Source organism: Trachypithecus francoisi, unplaced genomic scaffold (assembly GCF_009764315.1).
Source record: "Trachypithecus francoisi isolate TF-2019V2 unplaced genomic scaffold, Tfra_2.0 Lachesis_group11, whole genome shotgun sequence".
Classification (NCBI taxonomy): Eukaryota; Metazoa; Chordata; class Mammalia; order Primates; family Cercopithecidae; genus Trachypithecus; species Trachypithecus francoisi.
In genome coordinates this window covers 99,693,418-99,711,439 of record NW_022681456.1, presented here as the reverse complement: position 1 = coordinate 99,711,439, position 18,022 = coordinate 99,693,418, and the positions used below count along the sequence as shown (strand labels likewise).

The following is an 18,022-nucleotide window of genomic DNA, read 5'->3' as shown; positions in this document are numbered from 1 at the left end:
CCACCACTACAGGCCCTGGTGTGTGTTGTTCCCCTCCCTGTGTCCATGTGTTCTCATCATTCAGCTCCCACTTATGACATGTGGTGTTTGGTTTTCTGTTCCTGTGTTAGTTTGCTGAGGATGATGTCTTCCAGCTTCATCCATGTCCCTGCAAAGGACATGACTTCATTTATTTTTATGGCTGCATAGTATTCCATGGTGTATATGTACCACATTGTCTTTATCCAGTCTATTGTTGATGAGCATTTGAGTTGGTTCCATGTCTTTGCTATTGTGAACAGTGCTGCAATAAACATATGTATGCAATAAACAAACATTCATTGTAATAGAATCATTTATATTCCTTTGGAATATACCCAGTAATGGGATTGCTGGGTCAAATAGTATTCCTGGATGAACACATTCTTTATGAAGAAAGATTAAATAAATTCTTCTCTAGTGTCAAGCTACTTTAAACTTGTTTTAATTCAAGACTACTGTGGTACCTTCTAATCTGTCTACAGACTGTCTAATTTAACTCACAAGAGGCAGTATCAGAAACTGGGATTTCTTGGTAACTAAGATTTATAGTTAACTTTTTTTTTTTTTACTTTAAGTTCTGAGATACATGTACAGAACGTTCAGGTTTGTTACACAGGTATACACGTGCCATGGTGGCTTGCTGCCCCTATCAACCTGTCATCTAGGTTTTAAGCCCTGCATGCATTGGGTATTTGTCCTCATGCTTTCCCTCCCCTTGCCCCCAAACCCCCGACAGGCTCCGGTGTGTGATGTTCCCCTCCCTGTGTGCATGTACTCTCATTGTTCAACCTGAATTCGAATGCTGACCTGTCTTGCTAGGTTGGGGAAGTTCTCCTGGATCATATCCTGAAGTGTATTTTCCAACGCGGTTCCATTCTCTCCATCACTTTCAGGTACACCAATCAATCGTAGGTTTGGTCTTTTCATAGTCCCATATTTCTTGAAGGCTTTGTTCATTTTCATTATTTTTTCTCTAATCTTGTCTCCGTACCTTATTTCAGTAAGTTGATCTTCAATCTCTGCTCTCCTTTCTTCTGCTTGATCAATTTGGCTATTGATATTGTATATGCTTCCTGAAGTTCTCATGCTGTGTTTTTCAGCTCCATCAGGTCATTTATGTTCTTCTCTAAACTGGTTATTTTAGTTAGCAGTTCCTGTAACCTTTTATCAAGGTTCTTAGCTTCCTTGCACTGGGTTAGAACATGCTTCTTTAGCTCAGAGAAGTTTGTTATTACTGACCCTCTGAAGTCTACTTCTGTCAACTCGTCAAACTCATTCTCCATCCAGTTTTGTTCCCTTGCTGGCAGGGAGCTGTGTTCCTTTGGAGAAGAGGTGTCCTGATTTTTGGAATTTTCAGGCTTTCTGCTCTAGTTTCTCCCCATCTTTGTGGTTTTATCTACCTTTGGTCTTTGATGTTGGTGACCTACGGATGGGGTTTTGGTGTGGATGTCCTTTTTGCTGATGTTGATGCTATTCCTTTCTGTTTGTTAGTTTTCCTTCTAACAGACAGGCCCCTCAGTTGCAGGTCTGTTGGAGTTTGCTGGAGGTCCATTGCAGACCCTGTTTGCCTGGGTATCACCAGCGGAGGCTGCAGAACAGCAAATATTGCTGCTGGGTCCTTCCTCTGGAAGCTTTGTTCCAGAGAGGCACCTGCCTGTATGAGCTGTCTGTCGGCCCCTACTGGGAGGTGTCTCCCAGTCAGGCTACACGGGGGTCAGGGACCCACTTGGGGAGGCAGCCTGTCCATTATCGGAGCTCAAACGCTGTGCTGGGAGAACCACTGCTCTCTTTAGAGCTGTCAGGCAGGGACGTTTCAGTCTATAGAAGCTGTCTGCTACCTTTTGTTCAGATATGCCCTGCCCCCAGAGGTGGAATCTAGAGAGGCAGTAGGCCTTGCTGAGTTGTGGTGGGCTCCGCCCAGTTTGAGCTTCCCTGCCACTTTGTTTACACTGTGAGCATAGAACGGCCTATACAAGCCTCAGCAATGGCAGACGCCCCTCCCTGCACCAAGCTCTCACATCCCAGGTTGATCTCAAACTGCTGCGCTAGCAGTGAGCAAGGCTCCATGGGCATGGGACCTGCTCAGTCAGGCACAGGAGGCAATCTCCTGGTCTGCCGATTGGGAAGAACATGGGAAAAGCGCAGTATTTGGGCAGCAGTGTACCGTTCCTCCAGGTACAGTCACTCACAGCTTCCCTTGGCTAGGAAAGGGAAATCCCCTGACCTCTTGCACCCAGGTGAGGTGACGCCCCACCCTGCTTCAACTCGCCCTCCGTGGGCTGCACCCACTATTCAACCAGTCCCAATGAGATGAACCAGATACCTCAGTTGGAAATGCAGAAATTGCCCATCTTCTGCGTCGATCCTGCTGGGAGCTGTAGACTGGAGCTGTTCCTATTTAGCCATCTTGGAAGTGACCTCCCAATTTCTTTTTAATGATATAAAATCTTTCCTGAGCATCAGTAGGATCAGAAATGCAAATTTTTCAGAAATTTCAAAAATGTAGAGAAAAGGTTGGACATTTTGTTAGGTAAGTAAAAATATATACAATTATTATATTTGTTGTGTAACATAAAATGTCATTTGTATTGCTCACTGTAGATCTAGTGATTGTAAGAACTTATGTAGCATTTTTTCAAGCCGCCTTATATCTTTAGAGACTTCAAAGACATCAGAAAGGTATGGAGAACATCAAATGTTGGTCAAGATGGTAGTCAACAGGAACTCTCAAACATTGACAGTAGGCATGTAATTTGGTACAAGCATCTTGGAAAACTGTTTGGCCTTATCTTGTAAAGCTAAAGATGTATAGATCCTAAGATCTAGCAATTCTGGTTGTAGGTATCAACCCTAGAAAACCTGGCACTTTTGAGTCAGAAGATGTAGACAACAAAACTCACAGCAGCACTGTTTGTAACAGAGAAAACTAAAAACAACTCAAATTACCATCCACAGTAAATAGAATGAATTACAATATAGTTATACAATGGAACCTTATGTTTGTGCAATTTATTCAAGTGCAATTTATTCAAGTGGTTGCATGTGGCCACAGTTCACCTGGTTCTCAATATATGCTATAATATATAGATGATACATGTATGTGTGTATACATGTATTTCATTGTGTGAATATACTACATTTAATTTTTCCAGTCTGTTGTCATTTGACATTGTCAACATACATTGCTTTACTTCTTTCTTTTAAAAAGTTGAGATGAAGGTCAGATAATATGAAATTAATCATTTTACAGTGTGCACTTCAGTGGCATTTTGTACATTTACAATGTTGTGCAACTACCACCTGTATCTAGTTCTAAAACATTTTCACCAGCCCAAAAGAAAACTTATCTCTATTAAGAAGTCAGTCCCAGCCAGGTGTGGTGGCTCCCACCTGGAATCCCAGTACTTTGGGAGGCTGAGGCAGGTGGATCATCTGAGGTCAGGAGTTTGAGACCAGCCTGACCAACATGGTGTAACCCCATCTCTACTAAAAATACAAAATTAGCCAGGTGCGGTGGCAGGCATCTGTAATCCCAGCTACTTGGGAGGCTGAGGCAGGAAAACCACTTGAACCATGGAGGAGGAGGTTTCAGTAAGCTGAGATTGTGCCACTGTACACCAGCCTGAACAACAAGAGTGAAACTCTGTCTCAAAAAAAGTCAGTCCCCATTCTTCCTTTTTGTAATACCTCAGAACTACTAATCGGCTTCCTGTCACTACTGATTTATCTGGATTTATACAGTATGTGGCCTCTGTGTCTGGCTTCCTCCAATTAACATCATGTTTTCAAGGTTCATCCACACTGTGGTATGTATCAGTATTTCATTCCTTTTTACAGCTGAATAACATTCAACTATACAAATATACCACATTTTGTTTATTGATTCATCAATTGATGGACATCTGTCTGGGTTTTCCCACCATTTGGCTCATGTGAATAATGCTGCTATGAACACTCATGGACAAGTATTTGAGTACCCAGTTTCAATTCAATTGAGTATATACTTAGAAGTCAAATTGTAGCAGAATTGTAGGCCAAGTGTAGTGGCTCACATCTATAATCCCAGCACTTTGTAAGCCAAAGTGGGAATATCTCTTGAGTCCAGGAGTTTGAGACCAGCCTTGTTTATTTGGTTGAGCCACAGGTGAGCAGTGTCTCAAAACAAAAGTGAATGCAGAGCCTTGCCTAACAGTGCAAAGCCAGCTGCTTATATATCTGGCTCCCGTCACAGTCTGATTCGATTGGTGAGGTTGATGGGGTGCTGGGCATACGAGTGGCCAAAATTATCAAGGACTGTGGAGTAAAATGTAGTGGTTTCCACTGGGGCAGAAAGAGAAGGACTTCTGGGCTTGGATGCTCAGTGGGAAGTACCCAGGGGAGGAAGCTGGGTATCTGATGCTCAGGCATCAATACTGGGGTGACATCAATACAAGAGTGGACAGCAAGAGGGAAATATCATCCTCACCGCCCTCAGCATTCCCTGTGAGCCAGCCTCCCCGCCACTCTGCATTCCCTACACTTTCAGCTGGTGAACAGCAGTCTCCTGTTGGCTGTTGCTATAATTCGTAACTTGGGCACACATTAAGCTCCTTGGTCTCTGATCCCTTAGGGGAAAAAGGCAACCAAATGCAACTGATGGGGTCTGGGTAAAGTCCCCAGTGGGGAAGGGAGGCTAAAGTGACACTGTAGGTGGAGCCTACGAAGTTCGCCAATATCTATCTTAGTCAACAAACAACACCCCCTTGGTCAAGGCATATTATATTTTTACTGACTCTTGGGCTGTTGACAATGTTACCTGGTCTGCCACTTGGAAGAAAACAAACTAGCTGATTACAGACACTCCTCTTTAGCACTGTGAACTGTGAAAACAAATCACAGCTGAGAATCAGACAGATGTCCGTGGCAGTGGCTCACTCTCCAATGGAATGGACTGCAGTGACACTGCTAATCAAGTATACACCATCCAGACTGCTGCCACTGCTGCCAGGATCAGCAGTCTGCACACTGCAACAACACACTGCACATAGCAACATCTGCCATCATGGCCTGGGAACAAAGTAAAGATTACATGTGTCTGACACTACCATTGCATGTTGGTCTTGTGCTTCCTTTCAAAAGTCAGCCTGTTTTGTCTCAGTGAAATAAGCCATATTGCATGGGGTGTGGTCCCTCTTCTGGCAAGCTGACTATATCAGGCCTTTCACTCACACTCACACACACACACACACACACACACACACACACGGGCTAATGTTAATGTGTTACAGTTGTTGACATTTTTTCGAGTTACGGTTTCATTGTTCCAGTCTGTTCAACCAACTCCAGTCACACTGATCAAAACGTGTTGTGCTTGTGGTTTTCCAGACCACTTTCACTCTGACAATGATACGTCTTTTACTGCGCAGAGGTTGCTCAAAAATGAGCCAACAGTCAAGGTATTCAACGGATATTTCACACCTCTTATCATCCTCAGGCTGTTGGCTCCAACAAGAAGTAAAACGGACTTTTAAAAAATCCACTAAAAGAAATTTCTGACTCTACCTTCTTCACACTCTCCTGGTCCATGCATCTTAGTAAGGTAGTTTGGTCACAAAAAATGTACCCCGAAAGGGTTCATAGTCTCCTAGCCACCTCCTATATAATGATCAGGATGAAAAGGGGAAGGTTTGCTAGACTTAGTCTGAAATTCTGGGATTCCACTCTGACAATTCCTGGGCATGATATGCAGCTTTCTTTCTCCGAACGACGACTCCAAGCCAGCCTGGTTGGTACACTCTCTGGGTGGCAGTCTGGCAAAAGGGAACTTAGGAAATTCAAACTTAATTCTGGTTCAGCCACCTGGATTCTCTTGTTGTACTGAAACCTGGATAAGGGGTCAGCAAACTATGACTTGTGGGACAAACCTGGCTAGTTGCTGATTTTTAGAAATCAAGTTTTATGCCTGGCATGGTGGCTCATGCCTGTAATCCCAGCACTTTAGGAGGCTGAGGCGGGCAGATCACCGGAAGTCAGGAGCTCGAGACCAGGCCGGCCAAGCTGGTGAGAGCCTGTCTCTACTAAAAATACAAAAAGTTAGCCAGGCATGGTGGTGCATGCCTGTAATCCCAGCTACTTGGGAGGTTGAAGCAGGAGAATCACTTGAACCTGGGAGGCAGAAGTTGCACTGAGCTGAGATCGAGCCACTGCACTCCAGCCTGGGCAACAGAGTGAGACCCCATCTCAAAAAAAAAAAAGAAATCAACTTTTACTGGAACACAGCCTTTCTCTCTCACACACACACACACACACACATACACACACACACCACCTCTGGGGCTATTGTTACAGTTACAGCCTGTGGGGCTATGTGTTACAGTTGTTGACATTTTTTCAGGTTATGGTTTCATTGTTTCAGTCCGATCAACCAACTCCAGCCACACTGATCAAAGTGTGTTATGTTTTTGGTTTTCCAGATCACTGCGATCTCAGCTCATTGAAAGCTCCACCTCCTGGGTTCACGCCATTCTCCTGCCTCAGCCTCCCAAGGAGCTGGGACTACAGGCGCCCGCCACCATGCCCGGCTAATTTTTTGTATTTTTAGTAGAGACGGGGTTTCACCATGTTAGCCAGGATGGTCTCGATCTGCTGACCTCGTGATCCACCCGCCTCGGCCTCCCAAAAAAGACCACTTCCACTCTGACAATGATAAGTCTTTTACTGCAAAGGTTGCTCAACAATGAGCCGATAGTCAAGGTATTCAACAGATATTTCACACCACTTATCATCCTCAGGCTGCTGCCATTTCTTTATGTGTTGTCTGTGGCTGCTTGTGTTCTACAATGGCAGAGCTGAGTAACTGTGTCAGAGGATGTGTAGCCCACAAAGCTAAAAATATTACTGTCTGGCTCTTCACAGAAAGTTTACCAACTCCTGCCCTAGATAATAAAGATAACTACCACTTGGTTGAGGACACTGCTCACCAAGTACCCCTACAGTGACCCACGCCAGTCAAGGGGGGAAATAAGGTAAGTCCGCATAAACTTTGTAAAAATGCTCTTGTTCCTCTTGCATGTGACCTCTGTGAGTAGAGGATTAGAGAAAAGCAAAGCATTTGAAGTGACTGACAATCACTCCTGTTATATAGCAGATCCCCCTTATCCATGGGAAATATATTCTAAGACTCCCAGTGGACACCTGAAATCATGGATAGTACTGAATCCTAAATCCTATATACACCCTGCATTTACTATGCATACATACCTATGATAAAGTTTAATATATAAATTAGGCACAGTAAGAGATGAACAACAACAATAATAAAATAGAACAGTTATAACAGTATCTATAGGGATTGGGTGGAAAAATAAAAAAATACATGTACATCAGTACTCTTGTGCTCTGGTGCAATTACTAAGTAATATCAGGGTTATGTGAATGCAATAGCCCTGCGACAATAGCTCTGATAACCAAGAAGGCTACTAAATGGACAGCATGGACAGCATGGATATACTGAACAAAGGCAGAATTCACATCCTCGCAGACAGGGCAGGATGGTGTGAGATTTCATCTTGCTATTCAGAATGGTGCACAATTTAAAATTTATGAATTGTTTCTTTCCAGAATTTTTCATTTAACATATATATATATATTTTTTACCATGGTTGGCAGTTTCATGGTACCTGAAACTGATGAAACAAAACAGCAGATAAGGAGAGACTACTATATTTTGCTTTATGCAGATTTCAGGCATATTTCAATATATTACCTTTTTCCCACAACATGGCTCTCTGCCCTCCACCACCACCTTTTTCCTCTCAAGTCTTTTTCATCTTAGCCCTTTAGTATGCTCTTCTTGGAGCTCAGCAGTGCAGAGGCTGTACAATGTGTTTCCCAAAGTAAATGGTTTCCTCTTTCTGCTCCAGTTCCCTCTGGCTGCAATAGCAGGGAATTGGGACAGAAACAAATCAAATAGATTTTAAAATTCTGGGAGGACTATTAAATGGCCATAAAGCCCATCCAGAAACCCTGCTGGTCAAACAGATTTATTAAATTCGTCAAATCATGTACCAAATTTACTATAGCAATGGAGATCACCTTGACACGGTTTGGGTAGCATTTCAACAGGGGAAAGTTGGGCAGGAGTATACATAGGGTTCTGGGATATAAACTCTACCAGTTTAAGTGGGTGTTTCTTCCCCCACAGTGGCAAATGGGTAAGGATTAGGCAAAGTTTGTGACTTAGTAGTTTAAAACTGATGGACACAAGAAGCAGCCTTGAGCAATCTGTACAGATAAACATAATGTTTGTCCTAAAAATCAGAATGTTTGTCCTGATAGCTGTTTATTTAGATAAACTGATTTGCAAAAATTTCCTAGAGCAGAAAGTTATGTTGACTTAAGTGGTGTTGATTCTCAGGCCCAACAGTTGGCACAGGCAGTCTCATTTCTCAAGACAAAATGAAAAGAAGTCAGCTAAAACTTAAAATCTTTAAAAGCTGTAAAACAATTGGGGAGACGGGCGGATATCCCATACAATATTAGTTGCTCTACGTTTTATACTTAAAAGAAACAACCTATTACTATTTGGTCAATTCATCATATGGTGACTTGATCTAACAAATAAAAGAGTTTTGGCAACATGGGCTGGTTCTAATGTAAGTGTTACATAAAATTTTGTCCTTGACTTTCTTTTTTTCTCTCTATAGCCCCTCTCTTAAACTTAACCATGGCTTCCTATCATCTACAAAGTTTTATCCCCAATCTTAGTTACAATCCTTGACCTCTCTTCATTTTATTTATTTATTTAGAGACAGAGTCTCACTCTGTTGCCCAGGCTGGAGTGCAGTAGCACCATCTTGGCTCACTGCAGCCTCTGCCTCCCGGTTTCAAGCAAGTCTCCTGCCTCAGCCTCCCAAGTAACTGGGAATACAGGTGTGCACTGCCATGCCCAGTTAATTTTTTTTTGCATTTTTGGTAGAGACAGGGTTTCACCATGTTGGCCAGGCTGGTCTCAAACTCCTGAGCTCAAGTGATTTGCCTACCTTGGCCTCCCAAAGTGCTGGGATTACAGGCATGAGCCACTGTGCCCAGCCTAATCCTTGATCTCTCTTTCAGATTCAAAATTATATTCTAACTGCCTGCTTGATATTTCTACTGGATATTCTGATTCACTTTCCCCATAAGACACTTCTTTCTCCGTAATAGTCTAATCCCCATTCTACCTGTCAATGAACCTAAAAACTAACAGAGTAACTTCTTTTTTTTTTGAGACAGAGTTTGGCTCTTGTTGCCCAAACTGGAGTGCAATGGCGCAATCTCGGCTCACCACAACCTCTGCCTCCAGGGTTCAAGTGATTCTCCCACCTCAGCCTCCCGAGGAGCTGGGATTACAGGCATGCGCCACCACGCCCAGCTAATTTTGTATTTTTTGTAGAGACAGGGTTTCTCCATGTTGGTCGGGCTGGTCTCTAACTTACAACCTCAGGTGATCCACCTGCCTTGGCCTCCCAAAGTGCTGGGATTACAGGCGTGAGCCACGACGCCCAGCTAAGAGTTGAATGGTCCCTCTATTCAAAATTATTCATGTCCCAGATCCAAAGGATTCTCTAAGGCAGTGTTAAAGTGCTGGTCAGTGAGGAGACAAGGAGTTTATGTAAGAACATAAACCAAGCCCCGTCTCCTTCATGGAGAAAGCCTCATCAGCTGGACTAAATAGTGTGCTTAGTGACACAGTTAATTACTAGTCTGGATCAAGCTTCTTTGTTACAAACCAGAAATAGCTTGCTGACCAACTGCCAGTCTCAGATTGTACTTTGTCCCAGAAGGGTACAAAATTAGGTTCTAAGGGCAAATATGGACCTTTATACAGGGACCACACTCTAACATGACAATGAAGATCACGTGGTCATCCCTTTGTCTTACCTCCAAGTTCGGAAGAATTTTTCTTAACATTGTTAGTCTGTTTCCTCTTTTTTCACTAAGCACTGTGTTTTAAAGTTCCATCCATGTGAATCTACCCTTTGCTTTTCTTTCATTTTTTTAATTTAATTTTTATTTATTTATTTTGAGACCAGGTTATGAGATTGGCTTTTTACTTTTGGTAGAGACACGGTTTTGCCATGTTACCTAGGCTGGTCTCGAACTGCTGGTCTCAAGCAATCCACCCTCCTCAGCCTCCCAAAGTGTTGGGATTACAGGTGTGAGCCACCATGCCTGGCTTACCCTCTGCTTTTCTAACAGCTGCATAATATTCTGTGGTACCTCTCCCATTCCATCTCCATGCCACCGGAAACAATTCTGCAAAGAACATCTTCACGTCTCCTGGTTTGGGCTCTCCACTTCTTAAGATTTTGTAACAGTCTCCTAAGTGTCTCCCTGTTTCCAACTTCCGCCTAATGCAAATCTCTCTCTGCTCACAGCACAGTTCTAAAACCTTTGATAGCTCCCCATGACTACAACAGGAAATGCTCGTATTTCATCCTGGTCCCTGAGATTCTACTCCCAATGACTTGGCTTTATGTCTCACTGCTATGCTATTCATATTGTATCTTCCATTCACATTGGAGCGCTACTTTCTGGTCTTCTCTCATATTTCTTCCTTTCCTGCCTGTCAAACCTTTACTCTTTATTTCACTCTCTTGGATGCACTTCCTCCCATTTGTTTTGCAACTGTCAGATACTACCAATCTTCAAAAATAACCCCCTTTACAAAGCTTTCTTCTATTCTTTTCCTTATTAGAAATATCAAAAGTTTGTTACTCTCCCGCTTGTGATATTATTCTACATATATTATAGTTACTTATTTTATTTTTTTGAGACAGTCTTCTCTGTCGCCCAGGCTGGAGTGCAATGGCGTGATCTCAACTCACTGCAACCTCTGCCTCCCGGGTTCAGGCGATTCTCCTGCCTCAGCCTCCGGAATAGCTGGGACTACCGGCGCCCCCACTACTCCTGGCTAATTTTTGTATTTTTAGTAGATGCCGTGGTTTTGCCATGTTGGCTAGGCTGGTCTCCAACTCTCCTGATCTCAAGTGCCTCGGCCTCCCAAAGTGCTGGGATTACAGGCGTGAATCACCGTGCCCAGCTAATTTTTGTATCTTCAGTAGAGGCGGGGTTTTGCCACATTGCCCAGGCTGGTCTCAAACTCCTGAGCTCGAGCAATTCTCCTACCTCGGCCTCCTGAGTTTAATGTAAAATCTCAGATGCCATTGTTTCAGAAAGCCTTCAGTAGATTAAGGAGCTTGTTTTCCTTATCCTTAAGATGTCTATTTTTTACATGGCAATATTAACGGACTGAAAGCTCCTGGAGAGACGCAATTGCCCTTGTAATTTCCAGTACAATTTCTGGCAGGAAATAATAATAACACTTAGTGGTGTTTATTATTTGCTTGGCATCCTTATAAGGGTTTTACATGTGTTAAATTTATCCCTCAGAATAACTCCATGAGATGGGTGCTATTATCACAAAAATTTTATAGATAAGGAACTCAGGCACAGGGAGAGGTTACGTTACCCGTCCATGGTCACGTGGCCAGTGAATGGCAGAGCCGGGGGCTGAACCCAGCAATCTCAGCCAGGGATCCGTGCTCTTAATCACTGTGCTACGTTTATCCCAGGGTGTGTCACTGTTTATTCCAGTTACGGGGTGGAATTCTGCTAGAAGCTTTTGAGAACCTCATCTAGTGTTGTATTTTTTTCTACCAAGGTTTATAGCTGCTAAGAGAGAGGCCACTGCCAGGAACAGCCGGGGCGCCGAGCTGTCAAGGCTGACTGAGGAATGGACACTCAACGCGCAGCGGAGTCTCGGAGGGGCAAGCCCGCCAAGAAACCCACTTTGCACAGCTGTCCTCAGCCAGGAAACGACAGATCAGGAACCCAGGGACAGAAACACACGCGGGGCCTCTTCAGAGGTCGGGGGGTGGGGTGGGAAAGGGGCGGGGAGGAAGAACAGCGCAGGGCCTGGCCGTTTGGAGGAGGTGCTGGGGCGGCGCGAAGGGAGGCGGGACAGGGTAGACTTACAGATCCAGGAGCTGACTGACCCGCCGTGGGCGAGGCATCGCTGCGGCGTCTGAAGCCTCTTCCGCGGTCCCACGGCCTCCAGAACCCAGCCAGGGACCGTCCGCCAACTCCCGCCCACCGCGCGACGCGTAGGGTTTTGTGACGTCACACGGATTTTTCCGGTGACCGGGGCGTGGCCACGCCTCGGACTCCACAAGGAAAGAAGAGATCCCCCCCCTTGGGGCGGAGCCACTGAGGGCTGCGCGGAGGAGGCTGGGTGTGATAAAATATAAAGATGCCCTGAGTTCGGGTGCAATCTGACGGGAGTTGTAGTTCTTTCACTTGGCCGGCGTCTGCTCCGGTTCAGCTGCAGGAGGTTTCGCGGGAGTTCAGCCCAGCGCTCAGTCCCGCCGCGACGCCGCGAGCCGAGCACTCTCCTGTGGCGAAGGGAAAGCTGAGAAGTCGCTGCTCTTACTAAAAGGATGCGTTGCATGCTGGGCCATACCCTTGGCGATGCACACTGGAGACCCGCTCGGATACGGACTCCATTAACATCAAACGGAGCGTTTTAGAGGATCCGAGTTTACTGAGCACTTTCTAGGAAGCGTGCACTGAGCTACGTGCTTTCTATGCCTTAGTTCAATACTTAACTGTATTCATTATAATCCGGTGAAATCGTCATTATTTAGTCTTATTTTACGGATGAGGACACTGCGTACCAACAAGTAACCGCACTAAGAATTTCATCATGGAGGAGAAGGGAACCTGTATTCACATTAGGAAGGTTCCTGAAGAAAGGGCACCTGTAGGTGGAATTTTCTCTTTGATTCTGCTGCAGAGTACTTGCTGCTTTTTAGTGCTTCCCGCACCCGCCCCGCCATTCTTCCTTGCAGATTAATCTGTTGTTTATATGCCGGGTTCCTTTTTTAAGCTCCTTGAAAGTTGGAACCCACTGCTGTTCGCCTGTTCAGGATGCTGCACATTCTATCAACATGCATTTATTAAGCGCTGAACGAGGGACAGGGATCGTGCTGGGTGCTGAGGATTGAGTGGTGAACACTTGGGTCAGACAAGTAAAAGGGTAATTAGAATAACTGTTAAATGCTTAGATGGGGTTAGTTCTATGGAAGCACCCATGGTTGGGGGGGGTGGGATACAGATCAGAGAGAAAAGAGCGGTCTGCAAATAGTTTGGGATGGCTACACTGGAGAGTGATCAAGAGTGAGTGTAGGGCAGGGGTTGGCCGACTTTTTCCGTAAAGTGCTCTGAAAGTTGCAGATTCCAGGAGAAGTAACTACTGTCAGACCCAGACAAATTGGAGCCCAGAGACCATAAAGGAAGGGAACTCATGCTCGCGTATGTCTCAGATAAGAACTGTCTCAAGGCCGGACGCGGTGGCTCACATCTGTAATCCCAGTACTTTGGGAGGCCGAGGTGAGCGGATCACGAGGTCGGGAGTTTGAGACCAGCCTGGCCAATGTGGTGAAACCCCCGTCTCTACTAAAAATACAGAAAAACAAAAAAGCCGGATGTGGTGGTGGGCGCCTGTAATCCCAGCTACTCAGGAGGCTGAGGCAGGAGAATCGCTTGAACCCGGGAGGCGGAGGTTGTAGTGATCTGAGATCTCGCCACTGCACTCCAGCCTGGGCGACAGAGCAAGACTCCGTCTCAAAAAAAAAAGAAAAGAAAAGAAAGAAAGAACTGCAAGGACTTTAAAAAATAAACGAAAAAACCCACAATTTCTTCACATCTTTCATGCATTTAATGTTTTGTACAACTTGCTCGTTTTGCAAATACGCACACATTTCTATGACAAGATTTATTGCTAAACATTCTTTAAAACTGCAGCAGTTCAGATAAGATACTGTCGAAAGGACGTTTGGCCCAGCAGCAGCACCTCCAACAATGAATGAACTACACTTCTTGATTTGAGTCTCGGGAACCAATCAACTTTGTTTCTAAGACGTTTATGTGAACTTCTCTACTTTACCAGTAAAATCTTTCCCCTACTCTTCCCTTCTCCAGACCTGTGGCTTGCCATAGCTGTACATCTTGGATTATAATTCTTTTTGCTCATTCCCAGAAAAACTCAGTATCTGGAGAAATCTTTCTCTGTTGTCTTTTAGCTTCCCAGAGCCAAACAAGAACTAGTTAGGTTTTGTGGGCCATGCTGTCTTGGTCACAGCTATTCAACTTGTAGCTTAAAATTAGCTATAGACAGTATGAATGGGTGGGGCTGTGTTCCAATAAAACCTTATCCTAAACACTGAAGTTTGAATTTTATGTAATTTTCAACTGTCATGAAATACTCATCTTTTGATCTTTTTCAGCCACTAAAAAATGTAAAAGCCATCCTTAAGTTGCAAGCTGTTCAGAAACAGGCATTGGACTGGATTTGACCCTTGAGCCATTTGCCCATGTGTCCTCACCTGATCTAGAAAGCTAAAATGCACATGCCTCACGCCTATAATCCCAGCACTCTGGGAGGCCGAGGTGGGCGGATTACCTGAGGTTAGGAGTTGGAGACCAGCCTGGGCAACATGGCGGAACTCCGTTTCTACTAAAAGTACAAACAAATTAGCTGGGCGTGGTGGCAGGTGCCTGTAATCCCAGCTACTCAGGAGGCTGAGGCAGGAGAATTGCTTGAACCCGGGAGGCGGAGGTTGCAGTGAACCAAGATCGCACCACTGTACTCAAGCCTGGGCGACAAGAGTGAGACTCTGCCTCAAAAAAAAAAAAAAAAAAAAATTACGAAGTTTAAGATGGTGACAGCAGAGCACTAAACCCAGGATGGGGCCCATGTGACATTACGAATTTTAAGATGGTGATAGCAGAGCACTAAACCCAGGGTGGGGCCTGTGTGACTGCACATTTTACCCACCCATGAAGCCGGCACTGGGTGCATCCAACTTCAGGACTCCCCGGCAAAAATCAGTTCAGGAACCCTTTGTCAAAATAAAATTCAAAGATAAATATGAGCACAAAGAGACATTTTTACTTGCAGTTCAAGAAAATCAGACTTTCAGAGAGTGGCTCGCTATACAGAATGAGAGGAATTTATAGCTCAGATGAAATTGCAGATATTTATAGCTCAGATATGGCAGTTCATTCCGATTGGATAAGAACAAGATGTTCCTGTTTTTTTGGTAAGGAAAACAGGATGTTCTTGTTTTTGTAGCTTATCTCTGGAGGCAAAACTTTCAGGATTTCCCGTTAGTCAAGGCTTTTAGGAGGTTCCTGCTACTCATGGTTTATCTCATGCAAGGTTTACTCATGCAAGGTTATCGGGAATGAAAGTCTTTTTAAAGTGATTTGTAGGCAGGGCTAGGCTAAGGGCAAGATATTTTCCCTTTCTCCTCTCTGTTTGCTGTGCCCACTTTAATATAGTTTCCTCTAGCTCAGAATCTCCTCCACTTCCTACCATAGCTACCATACAAAGTAAACGTTATCATAGATTGTTGCTCTGGGTTGGTTTTATAAAAATAATTAACAAAATTACTTTTCTTAAATCATGCTGTTAATTCATAATGTAACATATGAGCTGTATGTGGACCCATGTTTTAAAATATAATAAATATATATAAAACAAGTATATCTTTTTTTTTTTTTTTTTTTTTTTTTGAGACGGAGTCTTGCTCTGTCGCCGGGCTGGAGTGCAGTGGCCGGATCTCAGCTCACTGCAAGCTCCACCTCCCGGGTTCACGCCATTCTCCTGCCTCAGCCTCCTGAGTAGCTGGGACTACAGACGCCCGCCACCTCGCCCGGCTAGTTTTTTGTATTTTTTAGTAGAGACGGGGTTTCACAGTGTTCGCCAGGATGGTCTCGATCTCCTGACCTCGTGATCCGCCCGCCTCGGCCTCCCAAAGTGCTGGGATTACAGGCTTGAGCCACCGCGCCCGGCCTCTTTTCTTTTTTTATTTTTTTGAGACAGAGTCTCACACTGTCACCCAGGCTGGAGTACAGTGGTGCGATCTTGGCTTACTGTAATCTCCACCTCCTGGGTTCAAGTGATTCTCCTGCCTCAGCCTCCCAAGTAGCTGGGATTACAGGAGCCCGCCACCATACCCAGCTAATTTTTAAAATATTTTTAGTAGAGATGGGGTTTCACCACGTTGGCCAGGCTGGTCTCAAACTCCTGATCTCAGGTGATTCTCCTGTCTTAGCCTCCCAAAGTGCTGGGATTACAGGTGTGAGCCACCGTGCCTAGCCTATTATAGTTTCATAACAGTGAGAGGGATGACAATTGTGGTCTTTCACTCAGCTGCTGGGAGCCAGTGCAATGACAGCTTAAACCATTGTCTTTTTTTGATTAACTTCACTCGTTATTTTTATTTTTAGAAAGTTATATAATTTCTAACTCACAATTACTGGTCATTGCAATGGAATCAAATGCCTGGTATTTCTGTCAGATAATCAGACTTTCAAACCCCATTACTTACATTCATTCAAACAAATATTTAATACCTGTTATGTACCAGGTGGAATGTATCAGTACATGAATATGTCCTCTAGGAGCTTACATTCTAGTGTGAGAGAGAGAAAAGTGCACAAACAAAACAGTATATGGAGATATGAACTACAAAGAACAAGATAGGAAGGACGGATTGAGAGAGAGCGAGAGAGATTTACTTTTGCTCAGGTGGTCAGGGAAGGCTTCCCTGAGGCTGTGACACTTTTGCTGAGATCTGAGGATTAAAAAGGAGGTAGCTATGCAGAGATTTAGAGACAGAGAGAAAAGAAAGACACTGAAGTAAAAATGTGCTTGATATCATTTGAAGGACAGAAGAAGGTCAGTGTGGCTGAATGGAGCAGGGAGTAGGAGGAAATGGGATTGGCTGAGCCTGGGGCCAAATCAGGTAAAACCTTGAAGATCAAAAAACTGTCTCTGGGCCAGGCCTGGTGGCTCATGCCTGTAATCCCAGCACTTTGGGAGGCTGAGGCAGGCAGATCACTTGAGGTCAGGAGTTTGAGACCAGCCTTGCCAACATGGCGAAACCCCATCGCTACTAAAAACACAAAATTTAGCCTGGCATGGTGGCAGGTGCCTGTAATCCAAGCCACTTGGGAGGCTGAGACACAACAATTTCTTGAACCTCAGAGGCGGAGGTTGCAGTGAGATGAGATGGCGCCACTGCACTCCAGCCTGGGTGATGGAGCCAGACTCCAGTTCAAAAACAACAACAGCTGGGTGCGGTGGCTCATGCCTGTAATCCCAGCACTTTGGGAGGCCGAGGCAGACAGATCACTTGAGGTCAGGAGTTCGAGACCAGCCTGACCAACATGGTGAAACCCCATCTCTACTAAAAATACAAAAATTAGCCGGGTGTGGGGGGGCGCGCCTGTAGTCCTTGCTACTTAGGAGGCTAAGGCAGGAGAATTGCTTGAACCTGGGATGTGGAGGTTACAGTGAGCCAAGATCATGCCACTGTACTCTAGCCTGGGCAACAGAGTGAGACTCCATCTCAAAAATAAATAAATAAATAAATAAATAAAACCCGAACAAACTGTGATTCAGGCATGGTGGCTCATGCTTGTAGTCATAGCTGAGGTGGGAGGATCCCTGGAGCCCAGGAGTTTGAGGCTGCTGTGAACTATGATCATGCCACTGCACTGTAGCCTAGGCAAGAGAGTGAGTGAGACCCTCTTTTTCTTTTTTTCTTCCTGAAGTCTTTGGTAGAGCAGAGAAAACCTTATCTCTAAAAAAAATAACATCAACAAAAAAACAAACTGACTTTGACGCATGAGGGCTGTAAAGAAGCAACACACACACATACACACACACGCACACCTGACTTTGAATCTTATTCAAAATGAAATGACAGCATTGAAGGTTTAAAAAAGGGGAATGATACCTGTGCAGGACAGGTGAGCCCCAAAATTGGGGCACAGCCTGGGGAAGTCCTTGGCTTTGCCCAGGAAAGAATTCAAGGGTGAGCTGATAGTAGAAAACAGGTTTTTTTTTTTTTTTTTGAGACATGGTCTCGCTCTGTCACCGAGGCTGGAGTATAGTAGCGCAATCTCAGCT

The 18,022-nt window shown here is 44.6% G+C and overlaps 1 protein-coding gene across 7 annotated transcripts in view; it reads right to left on the bottom strand.

The window, feature by feature from the left end:
- Positions 1-13,493, bottom strand: part of AMN1 (antagonist of mitotic exit network 1 homolog) — a 67,335-nt gene extending 53,842 nt beyond the window's left edge. For 2 of the 7 annotated variants that reach the window (XM_033222482.1, XM_033222485.1), the window contains exons 1-2: positions 12,019-12,112; positions 7,766-7,932 (exon numbers count right to left, since the gene is read on the bottom strand). In XM_033222482.1, the coding sequence (XP_033078373.1) occupies positions 7,766-7,781 (16 nt within the window). In that variant the 5' untranslated portion in view covers positions 7,782-7,932; positions 12,019-12,112. Of the gene's footprint in view, positions 1-2,344; positions 2,469-7,765; positions 7,933-12,018 lie in introns of those variants that run through there. The other 5 variants (XM_033222479.1, XM_033222481.1, XM_033222483.1 and 2 more) reach the window with 4 other exon arrangements.
- Positions 13,494-18,022: the final 4,529 nt, after the last annotated feature.